Consider the following 21,546-nt stretch of genomic DNA (forward strand, 5'->3'; position numbering starts at 1 on the left):
AATGAAAACACCTCATGATGCTGCAGGAGTGTAGCAGAAAGGAAGCCAAAACACAAAATCCAAGCCAACCTCCTCGTGAAGGCTGAGATGGCGTTAAGGTCAGAACTACACTTAAAGTTAAGGAACAGGGACCCACAGCTGCTTCAGGTTACACTGCCTTTTTTTTTGTATTTCTGTATTCACCAGTTACACTTAAACTTTAACAGGTAGTACAACTAACTATATTGCTATATATTTAAATAATTATAGTGAGGCTGAACAAGTTACAATGCTTAATTTTTTTTAATTTTTACTTATTTATGATAGTCACAGAGAGAGAGAGAGAGAGAGAGAGGCAGAGACACAGGCAGAGGGAGAAGCAGGCTCCATGCACCAGGAGCCCAACGTGGGATTCGATCCCGGGTCTCCAGGATCGCGCCCTGGGCCAAAGGCAGGAGCCAAACTGCTGCACCACCCAGGGATCCCTACAATGCTTAATTTTAAATAATACCAGTCATTTTGTTTGACCAGCATTTACCCACCCACCCCCCCTCTTTCTTTTAGTTAGAAACCCCTTCTTTCTTTTTGGTAAGGAACTCATTACTTGATATTGGGTGGGGCTGACGCCTTCACATCTCTCCTCAAGCCAAGAAGAATGACATGTGACCCAGGAATGGCCAGCATCCCCTATATCCCTAAACATAGCAACTGGTTCAAGCAAGAACATGTGTCACAAGCCAAACCAATAACTGAGTTCCTCAATCTTTTCTGCCAGAACTAAATGGTAGGATTTGAGCTTAACTCTCATTGCAACCATTTCATGGAAAGTCTATCAAAGACACAAAGATAAGAGGATACAGATATCATCTGTAACCCTGGACCCGATATATTCAGTTATAAGCAAATTAATCTGACTAGAGTTTCTGTCAAATGCAACCAAAAAGTCTCCTCTCTAAAAAGCCACTGAAAAAGTAGTGACACATCTAGACTGCTTGCCAAAGGGCTCTATATATCTATATGATGCAACCCAGAAGTGAAGTTCACTGTATGAGGAGACTGAATTGATCAATGGAAAACAAGATGCAAGAGAAAAGCAGGTAGATAAAATTTCTTCTTCCAGACTCCTATCTACTCATCATGTGAGAAACTGTTCCTCTGTCCAAAGATACCCTGTGTGACCAAGCCAGCATACCTGCCAAACAATCTCTCTCCAGCTCCTTGTGAAGCAGTGCCCAACAAGATAAAGTATCACCTTACATTGTTTCCCATCTCTGCCTCACTTCCCTTTTCTGTTGATGTCCTGGGATTATGTCTCCCAAATAAACCCTCAACTCTTAATCCTTGTCTCAGTCTCTATTTTCTAGGGAACTCAGATTATTTTTTTTTAAGATTTTATTTATTTATTCATAGACATACAGAGAGAGAGGTAGAGACACAGGCAGAGGGAGAAGCAGGCTCCATGCAGGGAGCCTGATGTGGGACTCAATCCCGGGACTCCAGGATCACGCCCTGGGCTGAAGGCGGCGCTAAACGGCTGCGCCAACAGGGCCGCCCTAGGGAACTCAGATTAAAAGGGTATCTACAAAAAAACCTACAGCAAGCATTAGGCTTACTATGAAGTGAAACATAGAAAAGAAAGCTTTCTCTCTGAGATCATAATAAGCAAAATGAGGATGCTCAGTATTAATACAATGTTAAATAGAAATGGCAATAATCTACATTAGATTATTCCAAGATAACTGTCCACAGAGCAAGACCAAAATGTAAATCAGCTATAAGGTTTGGAAAGGAAGAAACAAAAATTCATAATTTCCAGATGATACGGCTATCTACATAGAAAATAGAAAATTCACATATATTTTTAGAACTGACATGAGTTTAGCAAGGTATACAGATGGAATATCTAACAAAAGATATGCAACAACCTTACAGAGATTATAAAATCTTGTTGTATGATATAAGGAAGACCTAAATAAATGAAGAAATACACCATGATCAAGGCTTGAAAATTCAATATTATAAGGACATCATCTCTCTGCCAAACTGATGTATAGATTCAATGTAATCCCAGATTCTAATACGACTAGAGATTGCTTGTTTGTTGGTTGGTAAATTCTAAAATATACAAGGAAATCAAAGGACTAAGAGAAGTCAAGATACTCTTTTAAATGATGTGGGTGTTATTCTACCAAATTGTTTTTTTTTTTTAATCTTTATTTATTTATGCTAGTCACAGAGAGAGAGAGAGAGAGGCAGAGACATAGGCAGAGGGAGAAGCAGGATCCATGCACCGAGAGCCCGATGTGGGATTCGATCCCGGGTCTCCAGGATCGCGCCCTGGGCCAAAGGCAGGCGCTAAACCGCTGCACCACCCAGGGATCCCAACCAAATTATTTATAATTGGTGAAAATATATATAACCAGGCCAATGGAACAAAAGACAAAGACCTACAAATAAAGAAGGATACACAATCTATTACAGAGGTGGCAGGGCAGGTCAACAGGGAAAGGATAATCTACATGGAAAAAAACTAAAATTTCACACCATACACATATCAAGTCCAGGTGGAATATAAGATATAAAGGAGACAACTAGAAGGTTTATGATAATATAGATGAAAATCTTAATGACCACAGGGTAATAAAATATTACCTGTTTTTGAAAATATTATTTTTTAATTCATTTGAATAGAATTATAGTGTATGTTGTATTTTTTTTTGTCTTGCTTCTTTTGCTCAAAATTATATCTGTGAGATTCATAATGTTACAACCAATTGGAGTTCATTTTTTTCCTTGCTTTATATTATTTCATTGTATAAATATAGCATGATTTTCCATTCTACAAGGTAGACATTTGGATTGTTTCCAATTTTTGGCTATTTGAACAATGTTCCTTTGAATATTCCTATACATATATTCTGGTATGCATGTGTATGAGTTTCTCTAGGGTATACTCAAGTATGGAATTGCTGGTCCTTAGGTATTCTTTATTGCTGCTCATAGAAGTTGTATTTATCATAGAGTTTATTAGGTAATGCCAAACTGTTTTGTAAGATAGCTGAAGAAACACACACTCCCACAATACTGTTGCTGTACATAGTTGCCATTACTTCATATTGCCCCCCACCCCTCTGTTGTGTCTCTCATGAATAAATAAATAATATCTTTAAAAAAAAAGAAAAGCAAGGAAATAGTTATCACAAAAGTAAGGACAGTGGATTGGTCTGCAGAAAAAGGTAAGATTTAGAAAAGAAGAGAAAGGATATATCAAAAAGAAAAAAACAATGGAACACTTAGAGTTGGAAATGAGTAGAGCATTTGTGGGGGCACAAGGAAAACAATAGATTGATTGGTCTAAAATATAAGCTAGATGGCAACCCGGATGGCTCAGTGGTTTGGCACTGCCTTCAGCCCAGGGCCTGACCCTGAAGACCCGGGATCGAGTCCCACGTCAGGCTCCCTGCATGGAGCCTGCTTCTCTCTCTGCCTCTCTCTCTCTCTCTGTGTCTCTCATGAATAAATAAATAATAAAAGATACTAAAAACAAATATATATATATTATATATATTATATACATAATATATAATTCTATTCAACAAATATATATATTATATATATTATATACATAATATATAATTCTATTCAACAAATATATATATATTATATATAATATATATATATAAGCACGAGAATAAAACAGTAAGAGAAGGACCAGATTATAGAAGACTTTTTTTTTTTTTAATTTTATTTACTTACTTGAGAGAGAAAGAGAGAGAGAGTATGAGCAGGGGGAGGGGCAGAGGGAGAAACAGGCTCACCTCTAAGCTTGAGGCAGGGCTCCATCCCAGGACCCTGGGATCATGACAGAAGCAGATGGCAGATGCTGAACTGACTAAGCCACCGAGGCGCACCTATAGATGACTTTAAAATGCAAGCATGAGTTTGGGTTTAACACTGTTGAAAGTCACCACATATTCTTGAACAAAAGATGCCATGATAAAAGCTGTATTTTAGGGAAACTTCATTTGCAACACATTTGAATTACAGGAGGTAAGAGACTAAATCAGCTCCAGCTACGCTGAGGTCATCTAGAAGTGGGATAATAAAAGATGCTCCAAGGTGGCATTCATTCAAACACGTCTTACATATCCGGTTTAGACCAGATTGTGTGCCCAACACTAGAGATAAAGACACAGAGCAGTCATCAAAGAGCTTAGAAAAGAAATATAAAGTACGGGAAAATATGGGGCATGAGGGTGAGAGCAAGAAAAATTAAAAAGACAACCCCCCCTCCCAAAAAAAGTAGCTCATGAAATCAGTGATGAAGAAAAAAGTCAAAGGCTCCTAATCTTCAAGCGTTCCATAATTCAAGTACACAGAAAGTACCATGGAAAGCACAGCCATATGGCCCAAGGACTGACGAGAACAAGCAGAAAGTGGTTGTGACTGTACCACATACGTGTGAGAAATGTGACTAGGAAAAAGGAATGACTGGTTGGCAGCTAGATTCAATGGTTCTTTGTTTTATGATGAGAAAGGCAAAATAAGTCTTACAGTTTAAGGGAAACATCCATAAAAAGATACAGATTGAGGATGCTAGAAAGGAAAAAAAAATTTATGAGATCAAGGTTCTGAGGGAGATGGCAAGGTAATGAGGTTCAAAGCCAAAAAAATAGGTAAACTTTTAGGGATGGGATACCTTACAGGCTCAGGAGAAAGATGGTTAAATGACATACAGGAACAACAGCATGCCAAGGTTATAATGGATTCATGTTAGATGATCCAAAACTTTTCAGTAAAAGATGGGGTAGGGAAACAAAGATGTTAATAGGAGAAATTATTTAGCGTAAACCTCATTTCAAATAGGAAGATATTCATTAATAAAAGATCAACTCTGCAGCATTCTGCTCTCCCTCCAATACTAATCTGCAGCTCAGGGGTTAAGTAAGAGGTTGGACATTCGGCCTTAAGAGTTTGTGAGATGGGGCACCTGGGTGGCATCTGCCTTCTGCTCAGATCCTGGGAGTCCCATGTTGGGCTCCCTGCAGGGAGCCCGCTTCTCCGTCTGCCTATGTCTCTGCCTCTCTCTGTGTCTCCCATGGGTAAATAAATAAAATCTTTTAAAAAAACAAAAAAAGAGTTCATGAGATAAGTACGACAAAAGGCCAAGGAGGTATATGTGTCCAAAGTGATTTTTTAAAAAGGCAGTAATGAAGTAGTTGATATTATGTGGAAAGAATTTCTTTGATAATGAAGTAAACGAAGTAGACTGAAAGATTGGGCCTATACAGCTAGAGTTATGAACAGATTCAAAACTAAGAAAGAAAATGAGGTTATAAATAAGCCTATATCTAGGAAATACTACTTATGTAATAAGGTTTTCCTCAAAAATAAAAATCTGATGAAAGCCTTTCATTAAATTCTGCTTCTCAGGCAACAAAACAATACCAAATTAACAAAGGAAAGATTAAGTATGATAAGGATAACTTTGAAGATGCTAACTGTAGCACTGTTAGAAAATCTGGGACTACCTCAGAAAATATTTTGCCGGGCAGCCCAGGTGGCTCAGTGGTTTAGCACCTCCTTCAGCCCAGGGCCTGATCCTGGAGACCCGGGATCAAGTCCCACATCAGGCTCCTTGCATGGAGCCTGCTTCTCCCTCTGCCCGTGTCTATGCCTGCCTCTCTCTCTCTCTCTCATGAATAAATAAATAAAATCTTTAAAAAATAAAATACTTTGCAGAAAGAAAAAACAGTCAAAAAAAGTGTAAGATCTGAAATCAGAGGACTAGGGTTTGAATCCCAATTGAGGCAAACAATTTCATGTTATGTAGGCCTCATTTCCTCATCTGGACTATGGGAATAATAATAATTGTAAATAATATAGGATGGCAACCCGGGTGGCTCAGCGGTTTAGCGCCGCCTTCAGTCCAGGGTGTGATCCTGGGATCGAGTCCTACATCAGGCTCCCTGCACGGAGCCTGCTTCTCCCTCTGCCTGTGTCTCTGCCTCTCTCTCTCTCTATCATGAATTAATAAAATCTTTTAAAAAATTGTAAATAATATAGAATAATAATAGCAACTAATATTTGTTGAATGCTTATTACTTTTCAGGCACAGTTCTAAGTTTTTTTTTCATGTAATAACTTATTTAATCTTCATGATGATCTACAGATGCTTTTATCCCCATTTTACTGAAGAGAAAACCAAGACAGGGAGATTAGATCAACTGCCCAGAATAATATAGCTATTATGTGGTATAGGCAAAATTTCAACCTGTGCAATATGACCTCGTGCCTATTTTCTTTACTACATTCTTCCGCCTCTCTGGGTAATAAAGATGAGGAATGTAGTAAAAAGTGCTTTAAGTGTATCCAAATGTTCATCATTACCGCTGAATAGCAAGTAACAGGACAAAATAATCCAAACAAAATCATTAATCTACAGTAAGCATTCCACAAATTGTACCTATTATATGCTAGGGGGGTGACTCTTTTGGGAGTAATTAACAACCCACTGGCCTTGTCCTCCAAAAGTACAGGGAACAAACAATAGGCAGTAATTGATATGAACAAAATATACATGCTGCTTTTCCATGATAACCTGAGGTAAGTAGCACAATCAGTGATAAAAAAAAAAATAAAGAGCTTTGGACGCCTGAGTGGCACAGTGGGCTAAGCATCTGACTATCGGTTTCGTCTCAGGTCCCTGATACCAGGGTCAGGAGACACAGTCTGGCATAGCACTCCTGCTCAGCACAGAGCCTGCTTAAGACTTCCTCTCCCCCTTTTCCTGCCCCTAACTCTAAAATAAATAAATAAATCTTTTTAAAAACTTAAAAAATAAAAAGCTTTGAGAAATCACAAAATCAGAGCCTCAAAAAATAACAGCACTAAATGCAAAGGGTTAGGAAATAACTGAGCCAGAAAAGAAATCAGAAGTAAAGGTTCTGGAACCATCATAGAGCTTTATTTATTTTTTTAAAGATTTAATTTTTTTAATTTTTATTTATTTATGATAGTCACACACAGAGAGAGAGAGAGGCAGAGACACAGGCAGAGGGAGAAGCAGGCTCCATGCACCGGGAGCCCGACGTGGGATTCGATCCAGGGTCTCCAGGATCGAGCCCTGGGCCAAAGGCAGGCGCCAAACCGCTGCGCCACCCAGGGATCCCCATCATAGAGCTTTAAAAGAAGAAAAATAAGGCTTCAAATAGCACGAGGCTTTTCACAGAGCAACAAATTTCATATATGCACGTCATGAAAAGACATCACTTCCAAGAGATCGTCCTACACCACATTATAAATATTGTAATAACAAAAAAATAATTGATCCTGGACACTTCCAGAGAAAGCACTGTTCTAAGCATTTTACAGGTACTGATTTTTTAATTCTTACAACTCTGTAAGGTAGGTCCTACGATTATCCCCAGTTTATAATAGGGAAATGAGGCAGAAGTGAGGTAAAGCAATTTGCCCAAGTTTATTCCATGAGGGCCAGTGCTAGAATGTCAACCCCAAGCAATTTATCTGCAGAGTATGTGCTATACTTCCTGCTGTAGGAAACTAAGAAGCAGAACAAGAATTTATTCACAATTATTATACAGCTAGGACACCTGGGTGGTGTCAGTTGAGCGGCTGCCTTCAGCTCAGGTCCTGATCTGTGGGTCCTGGGCTGGAGCCCCGCATGGGGCGGTGGGGGGAGAGGGGGACGGACCTGCTCAGCAGGAAGTCTACTTCTCCCTCTCCCTCTGCCTGCCCCCAATCCAGTGCACACACTCTCTCTCCCTCTCAAATAAATAAATAACATCTTAAAAAAGAAGTATTATTAGGCCATATTTGGTAACAAGAATGAAAGTACCTTTCAATCGCAATAATTCACCATCTATAACAGTTCTATCCTTGGTCTTCCCTCCAAATTAATAAATTAATATGCCCATTCCTCCCATACTATATCATCTACTCCTCTGGCTTCAATTACAATCTACTTGCTGATGATTCCCAAATCTATTGACCTCCAGCCCAGTACCTCTTCTGCATCTTACACATCACCAACCTAATAAATATTTCTTTCAATGCTCAATCATCACCTCAAAATCAACATGCCCAAAACAGAATCATCATCTCCTTCCCACCTCATCTCCCACCCTCAAATTCCTTCTTCTTCCTGTACTCCCTTACAGGATGGACCACTTCCGTCATCCACCTGGTTGCCCAAGTCAGAAACTTGGATGTCATCCCAGACTCCTCAATCTTCCTCACTTCCCACACCCAATCACCAATCACCTTCTAAGTATCTCTCCAATCAATGCAAGTCTCATTTCCATTGCTTTACTTACTTTGACAACTTCACAAGGCTTATTATTTTGAATTTTGTGTTATTTTGTGATACTTTCTTTTTTTCTTGTATTTTGTTGTCTTACCTGAGCAAAAACTCCAAGAATGGAGAACAGATATCATATATATTTCATATCTAACTCCCTAATGTGTAATTTCCTGATCAACACGTGTTCTCAGCAAAATCTATTTCTATCAAAGAGAAATTAATACTAAGCATGTATGTCAAGTAGTACATTTTTTCAATGGCATTGTTTTTTTTTTAATATTTTATTTATTTATTCATGATAGACAGAGAGAGAGAGAGAGAGAGGCAGAGACACAGGCAGAGGGAGAAGCAGGCTCCATGCAGGGAGCCCGATGTGGGACTCGATCCCTGGTCTCCAGGATCCTGCCCTGGGCCAAAGGCAGGCGCTAAACCGCTATGCCACCCAGGGATCCCCTCAATGGCATTGTGTTCAAAAACAAGACCCAGTTATTTTACAAAAAAAAAAAAAAAAGAACAAAAGTGATAATTTCCTATTATATTAACTCTATCACAACTCCCTAGGGTATGTCAATTATTGCTAAGTGTTCAGTGATAGCTACTAAAGGCCATGCACCATGCTAAACTCTTCACACAAATTATGTACTTAATGTTTACAATGTTATGAACAGGGTACTGTTACTATACCCATTTTCCATAAGCCTAAAACTGGAACTTAAGAGAGCTTAAACAATTTTTTTAAGATTTTATTTATTAATGAGAGACAGAGACAGAGAGAAAGAGAGAGAAAGAGAGAGAGATGCAGCGACACAGGCAGAGGGAGAAGCAGGCTCCATGCAGGGAGCCCGACGTGGGACTCGATCCCTGGTCTCCAGGATCAAGCCCTGGGCTGAAGGCGGCGCTAAACCGCTGAGCCACCCGGGCTGCCCGAGCTTAAATAATTTGATCAAGGTGCCAAGTTAGAAAAATAACAGGACTTGTGAACCTGTGGCATAGCCTGAGACCAGACTCACTCTCTCTCTCTCTCTCTCTCTCTCTATATATATATATATATATTTTTTTTTTTTTTTTTTAAATAATCTCTACACCCAATGCAGGCAAACCCACAACCCCTTGCTCAATCGTCCCTTGCTCCACCGACCAAGCCAGCCAGGAACCCCTTACTATTTTCCCTCTTAAGGATAAAAGGACATATGTGTTTTGAAGCTCGAAAGAAAAGAATAATTAAGCACAAAGCTTAAATCAAAAAGATGTCAGTTTTAAACGAAAAACGTGCCCCGACAGAGTAACGCTATGGAAGTCCAGGTAGTTAAGAAAAAAAAACTGGTCGGTCCAAAAATCGACAAGAAAGATCAGCAAACTACAAAGATCCAGAGCCACTGAAATAAAATTGTCCAAAAAAAAAAAAAAAAGAAAGAAAAAGTAATGCATTCGAATGCTTCTTTTCTCGGGACATCATAATAAAAGCAACACGGTCTAGTGTCTTACGCCTTCGAGTGTTTCACAAGGAGAGTCGACAAACGTTAGAGTCCCCTGCCGCAGTCGTTCTGGGTGCTAGCGACCCACCCGCCACCGGCAGGTAAAAGGTTCGGAAACCTCCAGCGAGACCGCGGGCTCACTTCCAGCCTCGTCACGCAGGAGCCAGAGGGCCGGTGTCCGAGGAGCCCTGCCCATCATCCGCCTTCGGCGGGCGCACAGGCGGGTTCCCAGGCGACAGACCAAGGGCAGGCTTCAGCCCTACGATCCGTGGGGATCCGGCAGCTGCAGACCACAGGCTCCCAACTTTTCACTCCGACCGTACGTTTTATTGGATTCCGTGCAGGGAGCCCACTTTGCAACGCGGACCTCCCCGGTGCGAGCCGAGGATTCGGGGGAGAGCTCCCGGGAAGGGGTGGGAGGCGTGAGGACGCGGGTGGGGGGCCTCCTCCGGCCCGGAGCCCGCCGCGCGCGCCCAACCTTTTGTTGGGGAGGAAAAGAGGGCGGACCCCCGCGCCTCCGCCCGCTAGGGGGCCAGCGGGGTGGGCGGGGAGAGCGAGGGCGCGACACGCCGCGGCGGCCCCAGGCCGGCCCGGGGGTGGGGACACAAAGAATTCGGGGAGCGCCGAGCGGCGGCCCGACGGGCTCCCCCAGCCGGCCTGCGAGGAGCGGCGGCCGAACTCCGGGCCCGGGGAGCGGGGAGCCGGGAGCCGGGAGCCGGGGAGGCGGCGGAGGCGGGCGCGCCGGCGAGCCCGGGGGCCGGGGCTGCAGGGCGGCGCGAGGCCTCGGCGGCCCCCTCCGCCCGGCCGCGCACCAGGCCGCCGGATCCCCGCGCCCGCGTCGCCACACCCACCCGCCTGCGAGGCCCGGCTCCGGGGGGCTCCCGGCTCTTCCTCCCGCGGCGGCGGCGGCGGCGGCGGCGGCGGCGCCCGACATTTACCTGCTGATCTTCTGGGCAAAGGCGCGGCGCTCGGCCATGGCTGCGGCGGCGGCGGCGGCGGTCTGGGCGCGGACGGGCGGGCGCGTGCCTCCTCGCTCGCGCTCCCTCCCTCGCGGCCTCCGCCAGTCCCAGCTCCGGACCCGGGAGGCTGGGGCTGGCGGCCGGAGCCGGGAACGAGCCCTGCCGTAATGCTCCTGAGAGGCGCGCAGCGAGAAACCGCCCCTCCCCGCCCTCCCCCCGCCCCGCCGGCGCGCCAAGCCCCGCGGGATTCCCGGGCCTCGGAGCGCAGCTGCGGCCGCCTGGAGCCCCGGGAAGAACCGGGCGTGGAGGGCCGCGGCGCCCCGCTCCCGGCCGCCTCGCCGCCTCGCCGCCGCGGGGAGGGACACACAGGCACAGAGGGGCCGGCGACTTGGCGAGGCAGAAAAACAAGATTGCAGAACGCGTGGGGAGACCGGGGGGGAGGCGGGAGGGGGAGCTTGGCTTTCCCGAAAAGGAAGGGGAGGAAATGGAAGATGGGCTTTGCCGAGGGGGTTGTGCTCGCCGCCCGGGATGGCCGGGCCCTGGTTCCTGCAGCGCCCACCTCCCAGCCCTTTTGGAAAGCACTTTCTGTTCTGCTCTGACCTTGTGAATGGGGTCTGACCACAGAAAGGATGGGTTTTCTTGTAGAAAAGGACCTAAAAAAAAAAAAAAAAAAAAAAGACCTTTCTCCTAAAGAGGGAACAGGGATAATAGTTGGCTTGTGGGGCTTAGCCAGGCACAGATTAAAGTTTTACGTGCGTGATCTTAATCGCCACAACTCTTTGAAGTGAGTTCTTATTATCCTCATTTTAGAGACTAGGAGATTGGTTCAGAAAAGCTAAGCGCCTGGCCCCAGGTCACGCAGATGTTAACCTCTTCAACTGAACTTCAAACCCAGAGCCCAATCCTTTCCTTTAAGATAAGAGTTTCTCCGTTAACAATACTCTTCCCGAGACTATTACAACCCCCCCCCCCCCTTGGGACCTCATTTTCCATTTGTGAATGTTGGACTAGATGGGTTCCAATGTGCTTAACCATTCTGACAGTCTATTGAATAGTCTATACCTTTACCACTCAAAATGATCTTGCCTGTTTTTTTTTTTTACGTTACTACTAACCAAATTTGAGACTTTATTGAGATTTTACCAGTTTTTCAATAATGTTCTTTTTCCATCTGAGGATCGCACATAACATTTAGTAATCATGTCTTTAGTTTCAATTGGTCAGTGACAGTTTTTACTCTTTGCTTGCTTTGCTTCATGATCTTGACAGGTTGTTGTTTTTTTTGTTTTTTTTTTTTTAATTTATTTATGACAGTCACACAGAGAGAGAGAGAGAGAGAGGCAGAGGGAGAAGCAGGCTCCATGCACCCGGAGCCGACGTGGGATTCGATCCCGGGTCTCCAGGATCGCGCCCCGGGCCAAAGGCAGGTGCCAAACCGCTGCGCCACCCAGGGATCCCCGTTTTTTTTTTTTTAATTGCAGTTCGATTTGCCGACATATACCATAACACCCAGTGCTCATCACCCAGTCACCCCAACCCCCCCACCCACCTCCCATTCCACTACCCCTTGTTCATTTCTCAGAGTTAGGAGTCTCTCATGTTCTGTCTCCCTCTCTGATATTTCCCACTCATTTTCTCTCCTTTCCCCTTTATTCCCTTTGACTGTTTTTTTATATTCCCCAAATGAATGAGACCATAAAATGTTTGTCCTTCTCCGACTGACTTACTTCACTCAGCATAATACCCTCCAGTTCCATCCACGTTGAAGCAAATGGTGGGGATTTGTATGATCTTGCCTGTTAAATCTTATAAATCAGGGACTAGCAAAAATCATGTCTTCTCATTCTGTTGTAATACCAAAGAGTCTAGAATGTTTGAGTCCTAATGCCTATTTGATGATTACTGATGTTATGGTGAAACTAGAAAAAAATATCTCAGTTTCTTGTAGTCCCTTTACTCAAGTATTGCCAGCATTTATGTGTATTTTTTTATTATGTTCTCTCTGTGTCATGGTGAGGTACGCTGGATACTTGTTTTCCTCTCTTTTACAGTTGGAAAATCTGTAGCATAGAGCCATTTGCTCAGTCACGCACTGAGTCAGGGGTGAAAGCCTCAATTAGTCAGATCCATAACTTCCTGTCTAGTTTTCTAAACACTATGGAAGGCTGTATTTTGTATGACAATGCACATTCCAGTAAAGATAATCCATTCAAAGAGGATTTTTGTGTAACTTCCACTTAAATGTATAGCCCACCTAGATATTCTAGAGAACACAAAGCTGAACTTTGTGAACTAAACTCAGTCCTGCTATCAGGAAGTTTGAGTCCATTGGGAAAGATGAAACAGCTATTCAAAGAATTGCAAGTCAAATCCAACAAAGTATCTTGTCCTTGATAGGAACTCCATCATATTCTATCACTTTCTTAGTATGTGACCTTGGGCAAGTTACTTCACCTTGACTCTAAAATGAGGGGAATACTTGTACCTACTTGAAAGATTATTGTGCAGATTCATTGGGTTAATTCATATAAAATTCTTAGAACAGGGCCTAGCATATGGTAAACACTATATGTACTACTTGCTGCTGTTATTATTATCAGTTATTATCATTATTCAACTTAAACTTGTCTTGGGTGCTTGATAGTCCCTGAAGGATTTGTCTGCTCTCATGCTCCCCACCAGATGTTGTATGCCTTTATCTCTGCTCTCCAAACATCTTTTCACTACTCTCTTAGAGAACTGACCACATTCTGCTTTTGAATGGTTCTTTGTATACATGACTCACTAGTTGCCAAAGTGTCTGAAAGGACATTGCATGCACTGTGCAGCTTGCTGGGAACATTTAGAGCAGGAAGAGGACAAGCAGGACCAAGCTGTAAGCAGGGTAGACAGAGTCTGGGAAATACTCCAAGCTAGAGTGGTGGCCCCCACCTCTGGGGAAGAGCTGGCAGTCACAGACAAGTCCAGTGTGTGTATATATCCATGTCACACAAGGGTCCAAATTCAGGGAAATGCATGGAGTTCAACAAAGGGAGTGACCATGGAATTGCTTTGGCTCACACCAGTATCCATGCTCACCATATTATCCCTGAACGTACACACACCCATACCAGTCTCAATCCACCATACTTACATGGAGCTGATTCCCTCACCTCCAGTTTCAAGGATGAACATAGGCCTAAGTCTGGCCAAGCAGAGCAGCATATTCCCCTGGCTTCGGTGACTGGTTTAGGATAGGCACATGAATCAAACCAAGACAAATGGGCCAAATCAGAACTAAAAAATTGTATTTGCTGTACCAGGGACCTCGATCTAAAGGCCTGCCTGAGAGGAAAGCCAAACACAGCTGAGATAAAAGGAAAAATGGATAAAGAGGGCAGCCCCGGGTGGCTCAGCGGTTTAGCGCTGCCTTTGGCCCAGGGTGTGATACTGGAGACCTGGAATTGAGTCCCACGTCGGGCTCCCTGCATGGAGCCTGCTTCTCCCTTTGCCCGGTGTCTCTGCCTCTCTCTCTCTCTCTCTCCCTGTATCTCTTATGAATAAATAAATAAAATCTTTAAAAAAGAGCTCCTTATAACATAACTTGAGCCTTGGACTTTGCAGTTACATGAACTAATAACGCGCTGGGGTTTGGTTTGGTTTGGCTTGGTTTTTGTTTTTTCATGAACTAATCTGAGTTGGGTGTTCTGTCATTAGCAATTGAGTCTTAATACAAGCCTTCATTTAGTCAACTAATACCACAAGGCCCCAGAGAGACAATGATAAATAAGACACTTTCAGGGCAGCCGAGGTGGCTCAGCGGTTTAGTGCTGCCTTCAGCCCAGGGCCTGATCCTGGAGACCCGGGATCGAGTCCCACGTTCGGGGTCCCTGCATGGAGCCTGCTTCTCCTTCTGCCTGTGTCTCTGTCTCTCTCTCTCTGTCTCTCATGAATATATAAAGTCTTTAGGGGATCCCTGGGTGGCGCAGTGGTTTGGCGCCTGCCTTTGGCCCAGGGCGCGATCCTGGAGACCCGGGATCGAATCCCACTCGGGCTCCCGGTGCACGGAGCCTGCTTCTCCCTCTGCCTGTGTCTCTGCCTCTCTCTGTGTGTGACTATCATAAATAAATAAAAATTTAAAAAAATTTTTTTAAGTCTTTAAAATAAAATAAAATAAAATAAAAAATAAGACACTGTTTCAGAATCTGACTGAAAAGATAAGTGAGTAAACAGTATGTTTAAGTGCTAAAACAGGAAAAATTCGGGAAAGTCCATATAAATTTTAGATAGCATCAATTCTCAGCATCAAGTGAAGACTAGATTATAACCAAAGTGTTCATTTTACATGGTGGTAAAAACTGGATGGAGTTTAACCCTATGTTTAACCCTGTTAAAACTAGAAAGCTGGGTGGAACCCTGGAAGCACCAATGACCCTGCAATTTACTGGGATCCAGAACAAACTGAAATTCCCCACTAATGGGAAGACACTTGCAAAGAAACTACTTACCAAGGGCTAGGACTAATGTGGCAGAGTAGCCTAAAAGTAGTGAACACCTCAGGGCAATTATCTCATTACGTATACACAGTGTTCCAAAAAAAAAAGTATACACAGTGTTCTAAAGTCCTTCAATCAGAAGATTTAGGAACATGGCAGGGAAAAAGTAAAATGGGAGGATTATATTAGTTTCACATTCTAATGGATACCAAGTTCAAGTTTCCCCCTTTAATAAAGGACTAAGAAGGATTATGGTTGTGGCAAGGTCAAGATTTTTAAGGCCACACTACAAAAGGCAAAGTTTTTGTGTCATAAGGGATAAAGTTATGGTTTGCAGACAGAATATGTTCTCCTTGGGGACTTTTGGGGAGTGGTTCCCTTTCTACGATTTGGATTTTTTTGAAGCACCACTGTATTCATGCAGAGAGATTAACATAGGACCCCCTCTTAGAGTCTATTAGAAGGCCAAATGAGTGTGGCCAGGAGGAAAGGAGGACTGGGTTTACCTCAATCCCAAACTGAAGCCTAGGAGTTGGGTACAAAGTCCAAGCTAAGGATGCTTCTGTTGGCTTTGTCCTGTGTCACTCACTCTCTCTTAATACCTAGCAAAAGCAGACACCTGGGTGGCTCAGCAGTTAAGCGTCTGCCTTTGGCTCAGGGCGTGATCCTGGAGTTCCAGGATGGAGTCCCACATTCCGGCTCCCTGCGGGAACTTGCTTCTCCTTCTGCCTAAGTCTCTGCCTCTCTCTGTGTGTGTCTTTCATGAATAAATAAATAAAATCTTAGGGAACCCTGGGTGGCGCAGCGGTTTGGCACCTGCCTTTGGCCCAGGGCGTGATCCTGGAGACCTGGGATCGAATCCCACGTCGGGTTCCCGGTGCATGGAGCCTGCTTCTCTCTGTGACTATCATAAATAAAAAATTTTTTTAAATTTTTTAAATAAATAAAATCTTAAAAAAAAAACTAACTAAAGGGACAATTCAGGGATCCTTTACCTGGCCACACTTCACAACTAATAGCACCCATGTTTACCCAGTTACAATGCTTACTACACTATGCAGTTATTGCCTAATCTATGTCCCCCATCAGACTTGATCTCTTATTCACCATTGTATTTTCAGCATATAGGACACAGCATGATCCATTATAATTACTCAATAAATGTTCCTGGGTGAATAAATGCTTTGGACTACAGTATTCCTGAGATCCTGCCTTAATTTACATTTCCCCAAAAACAGAGCTTCAGACAAGGACTTGGAAGCAGGTAGTCTATTAAGGAAGTGATCCTAAGAGGCTGGAATGAGGGACTAGAGAGAATGGAACAGAGAAGGGAAAGCCAGTATGTGTTGTGTTATTGTGGGCAAAGAGGCTCAATCCGCCTGTGACTCTCTGAAGAACTGTTGAATATCCACTTCAGAACTGTCCCTCTGAAGTTGAGTATTTGTTTAGCTAACTAAATGTATACTTCTAAATCCCTTTGTTGAAGGCTGACCCTGAAGACATTAACTATTCCCGGACTCCATGCTGCAAAAAGCTGAGAGAGATTATTGGCTTCCAGTGGGAAGCCATCCTGTACATAACTGTATACCACAGCTTCAGCTAGTCAGAGATGAGCTGTGGGAAGAAGACAAAGCATCAGTAGCATCTACTACAGACCCCTGAAAGTGATGGAGAGACTAACAATCCTACAAGAATAAAATGTATTTGGCCCTAATGGTTCTGCTGCTTTACAGAGCTGGAAAGGGCCAGAAGACCAGGTTATTCCAATGAAATGACCTATAATGCAGACACAGTGTCCATCTGACAAATGAACCCATAATATGTCTTCCTGAATTAGTTGTGTTTCAAGGTAGTCAGTCATATTTGGTGACGGAAAGTTCTCTTACAAAAATTTGAGCTAACAAATGAAGTAATGCAGATTCCGGTATAATAATGAATCTAAACTTCTACTGTCCATGAGAGTAACCACTTGCCACATGTGACCATTTAAATTTAAATTAATTAACATTTAAAATTCATTTTTCAGTTGTATTAGGCATAGTTCAAATATTCCCTAGTTGCATATGGTTAGAGGCTACAATGTTGGACAATATACAGATAGAGAATTTCCATCATTAGGATGCCTGAGTGGATCAGCAGTTGGGTGGCTGCCTTCGGCTCAGGTCGTGATCCTGGGAACGGGATCGAGTCCCGCATCGGGTTCCTGCAAAGAGCCTGGCCCTCTGCCTATGTCTCTCTCTCTCTGTGTCTCTCATGAATAAATAAGTAAATCTAAGAAGAAAGAAAGAAAGAAAGAAAGAAAGAAAGGAAGGAAGGAAGGAAGGAAGGAAGGAAGGAAGGAAGGAAGGAAGGAAGAAAGAAAGAAAGAAAGAAAGAAAGAAAGAAAGAAAGAAAGAAAGAAAGAAAGAAAGAAAGAAAGAAAGAAAATTTCTTTTCTTCCCCTGAAGGGAGTCCAGTGTGGGACTTGAAACTGGGACTCTGGGATCATGCCCCCAGCCAAAGGCAGACATTCAACTGCTGAGCCACCCAGGTGTCCCAGACATTTTTTTAAAAAAGATTAAAAATATAATAAAAACAGCAACAAAAATTAAATCGGACATAACTAAAATTAAAAACTTTTATACATCAGGGACGCCCAGGTGGCTCAGTGGTTTAGCACTGCCTTCAGCCCAGGGTCTGATTCTGGAGACCCCGGATCAAGTCCTGCGTCGGGCTCCTTGCATGCAGCCTGCTTCTCCCTCTGCCTGTCTCTGCCTCTTTCTCTGTGACTCTCATGAATAAATGAATAAAATCTTAAAAAAAAAAAAAAAACTTTTACACATCAAAGATCCAAACAAGAAAGTGAAAAAGCAAGGCAAAGAATGGGAGAAAAATTTTGCAAATCATTTATCTGACAAGAAATTTATATCTAGAATATATCAATAACTCTTATAAGTCAAAAATAAAATGAGAAATAATTCAATTTTAAAATGGACAGTTTAAAAAAAAAAAAAAAAATAAATAAAAAAATAAAATGGACAGTTTAGGGGCACCTGGGTGGCTCAGTTGGTTAAGTACCCAACTCTTGATTTCCACTCAGGTCATGATCTCAGGTCAGGATTGTGAGATGGAGCCGTGAGTCAAGCTCTCCACTGGGCATGGAGCTTGCTTAAGATTCTCTCTTTCCCTCTCCCTCTGCCCTTCCCCAGTAAGTAAGTAAGTAAATAAATAAATAAATAAATAAATAAATAAAATGAACAGTTTCAATAGACATTTCTCCAAAGAAACTATTGAAATGACCAATATCCATATGAAAAGATGTTCAACATCATTGGACATCAGAGAAATGCAAATCAAAACCACAATAAAATACCACTTCACATCCTCTAAGGTGATTAGAATCAAAAGGGCATATATTAATAAGTGTTGATGAGGATGTGGAGAAATTGGAATCCATCATAAACTGTTGGTGGGAATATAAAATGGTATAGCCATTTTGGAAAAGAGTCTGGCAGATCCTCAGAATGTTAAGCATAAAGTTATCATGTGACCCAACAATTCAATTCCTAGGTATATACCTGAGAGAAATGAAGGCTATGTATATATACTGCATGTGAATATTTATAACAGTGTTATTCATAATAGCCAAAAAAAATGGAAACCCCAAATGCTCGTCAACTGATGAATGGATAAACTGTAATTTATCCATACAATGGAACATGTTATTTAGCAATAAAAAGGAATAAAGGGCAGCCCAGGTGGCTCAGCAGTTTAGCACTGCCTTCGGCCCAGGGTATGACCCCGGAGTCCCGGGATCAAGTCCCGCGTTGAGCTCCCTGCATGGAGCCTGCTTCTCCCTCTGCCTGTGTCTCTGTGTGTGTCTCTCTCTCTCTCTCTCTCTGTATCTCACGAATAAATAAAATCTTTAAAAAAAAAGAAAAGAAAAGAAATAAAATACTGATATAGGCTACAACATGGATGGTCCTTGAAAATACTATGCTAAGTGAAAGGAATCAGACACAAAAGGGCCACAAGTTGGATAATTCCATTCATATGAAATGTCTAGAATAGATAAATCCATAGAGAAAGAAAGTAAATTAGTGGTTCCCGGGGGCAGAGAGAAAGGGAGAATGTGAAAAGACTGCTGATGGGTATAGGGCTTCTTTTGGGATGATGAAAATGTTCTAATATTAATTGTCATGGTTGCACAGCTCTGTATCCTAAAAGCTATAAAATATACACTTTAAATGGGTGATTGTATGAAATGTAAACTCTATGTTTAACTGTTTTTATTCACAACACTCTGACACCATACGTATGTTGTTTTTTTCCCCCACACTAACCAATTCTCCAACTGTCTAGACACCAACTAGGTGCCTTATAGTTCATCTCTATTCTACCCATAGTTTGCATAGACCCCACAGGTAAAGAGCTCAGTCCCACAAAAGTGTCCCCACTTCAGGTGCCAGTTGCATTTCTGACCAAAGAGCTATAAATTCATTACTCCCACAATATCCTCCCCAAATTCAGTAATTTGCTAGAATGGCTCACAAAGCCCAGGAAGATACTTTACTTACTATCACTAGTTATTACAAAGGATATTAATAAACAGCTGAAAGAAGAGGTAGTTAGGGCAAGGTCTGCAAGAATCTCAGCACAGGAGTTCTGTCTGCATGAGTTGGGGTACACTGGTCTTCTAGCACATGAATGTTTCTGTGAATTTAGAGGCTCTTCAAATCCCATCCTCTGGGGCTTTATATGGATAGTCCATCGTGTAGGCATGGTTGATTAACCCGTCGGCCATTGGTGACTCAACTCAATCTCCAGCCCCTCCCCTTCAGAAAGGTATGTGGGTGGGGCTGAAAGTTTCAACTCTCTGATCACCTGGTTGGTTCCTCTGGCAACAAGCCTCATCCAGAAGTTATCTAGGGGCCCACTGGGAGCCACCTCATTAGCATAAACTCAGGTTTGTAAGGAACTTTTATTCAGACATGAATAACAGAAGATGCTCCTATCACCTCGATTACTCAGAAAATTCCAAAGATTTTGGAAACTCTGTGTTAGCAACAGGGACGAAACCCAAATCTATATTTCTTATTGTATCACATTCCCAATAAAGCTGTTATTAAAAAATGGAATCAGGGGCACCTGTCTGGCTCAGTCAAAAGAGCATGAGGCTCTTGATCTTGGGTGGGGTCATGGGTTCAAACCCCATGTTGAGTGTAGAGCTTACTTACATAAATAAATAAACTTTTTTAAAAATGGAACAAAACAGACTTAAGAAGCATACTGTATCAGTCAGAATTCTCCAGAAAAACAGAATAGGAGAAAAAGAAGGAGAGACAGTGAGGACTGGATGATGGGGAGAAGAGAGAATTATTATAAGCAATTGGTTCACACAATTATAGAGACTAACAAGTCCCAAGATCTACAGTTGACAAGCTGGAGACCCAGAAGATCCGATGATGTAGTAGTTCCAGTCTAAGTCAGAAGGCCTCAGAAATAGGAAAGCTGATGGTATAGTTCTAGTCTGAAGGCCAGGGGATTCAAGATCCTAAAGAGTCAATATTTCATTTTGAGTTGTCTGAAGGTAGGAAAAAACTTAATCCCAAGTCACAGGCCATTGAACAGAAGGAATTCTCTTTTTTTTTTTTTTTTTAAAAGATTTTATTTATTTATTCATGAGAGACAGACAGAGAGAGAGAGAGAGAGAGAGAGAGGCAAAGACACAGGCAGAAGGAGAAGCAGGCTCCACGCAGGGAGCCTGATGTGGGACTCGATCCCGGGACTCCAGGCCCATGCCCTGTGCTGAAGGCAGGTGCTAAACCGCTGAGCCACCCAGGGATCCCAGGAATTCTCTTTAAAAAAATAAAAAAAAGTTTTATTTTATTTATTTTTTTAAATAATTTTTATTTATTTATGATAGTCACAGAGAGAGAGAGAGAGAGAAGCAGAGACACAGGCAGAGGGAGAAGCAGGCTCCATGCACCGAGAGCCCCACGTGGGATTCGGGTCTCCAGGATCGCGCCCTGGGCCAAAGGCAGGCGCCAAACCACTGCGCCACCCAGGGATCCCTATTTTTTTTATTTGACAGAGAGAAAGCATACCAACAGGGGAAGTGGCAGAGGGAGAGGGAGAAGCAAACTCCCCAAGGAGCAGGGAGCCCGATGTGGGGCTGGATCCCAGGACCCTGAGATCATGACCTGAGTGAAAGGCAGGTGCTTAATCAACTGAGCCACCCAGGCACCCCTAAGGAATTCCCACTGATTCAGAGGCAGATCAGCTTTTTGATTTAATTCAGGCCTTCAACTGATGGGACGACAAGGCCTACCCATGTTTTGGAAGACAATGTGCTT

At 42.8% G+C, this 21,546-nt stretch overlaps 1 protein-coding gene across 8 annotated transcripts in view; it reads right to left on the minus strand.

The window, feature by feature from the left end:
- DOCK7 (dedicator of cytokinesis 7) overlaps positions 1-11,324 on the minus strand; it is a 219,588-nt gene extending 208,264 nt beyond the window's left edge. For 2 of the 8 annotated variants that reach the window (XM_072820525.1, XM_072820522.1), the window contains exon 1: positions 10,716-10,871. In XM_072820525.1, coding sequence (XP_072676626.1) covers positions 10,716-10,753 — 38 coding nt within the window. In that variant the 5' untranslated portion in view covers positions 10,754-10,871. Of the gene's footprint in view, positions 1-9,787; positions 10,236-10,715 lie in introns of those variants that run through there. The other 6 variants (XM_072820523.1, XM_072820526.1, XM_072820527.1 and 3 more) reach the window with 6 other exon arrangements.
- Between the last annotated feature and the right edge of the window lie 10,222 nt (positions 11,325-21,546).

The sequence above is a fragment of the Canis lupus genome, chromosome 3, assembly GCF_048164855.1.
Source record: "Canis lupus baileyi chromosome 3, mCanLup2.hap1, whole genome shotgun sequence".
Lineage (NCBI taxonomy): Eukaryota > Metazoa > Chordata > Mammalia > Carnivora > Canidae > Canis > Canis lupus.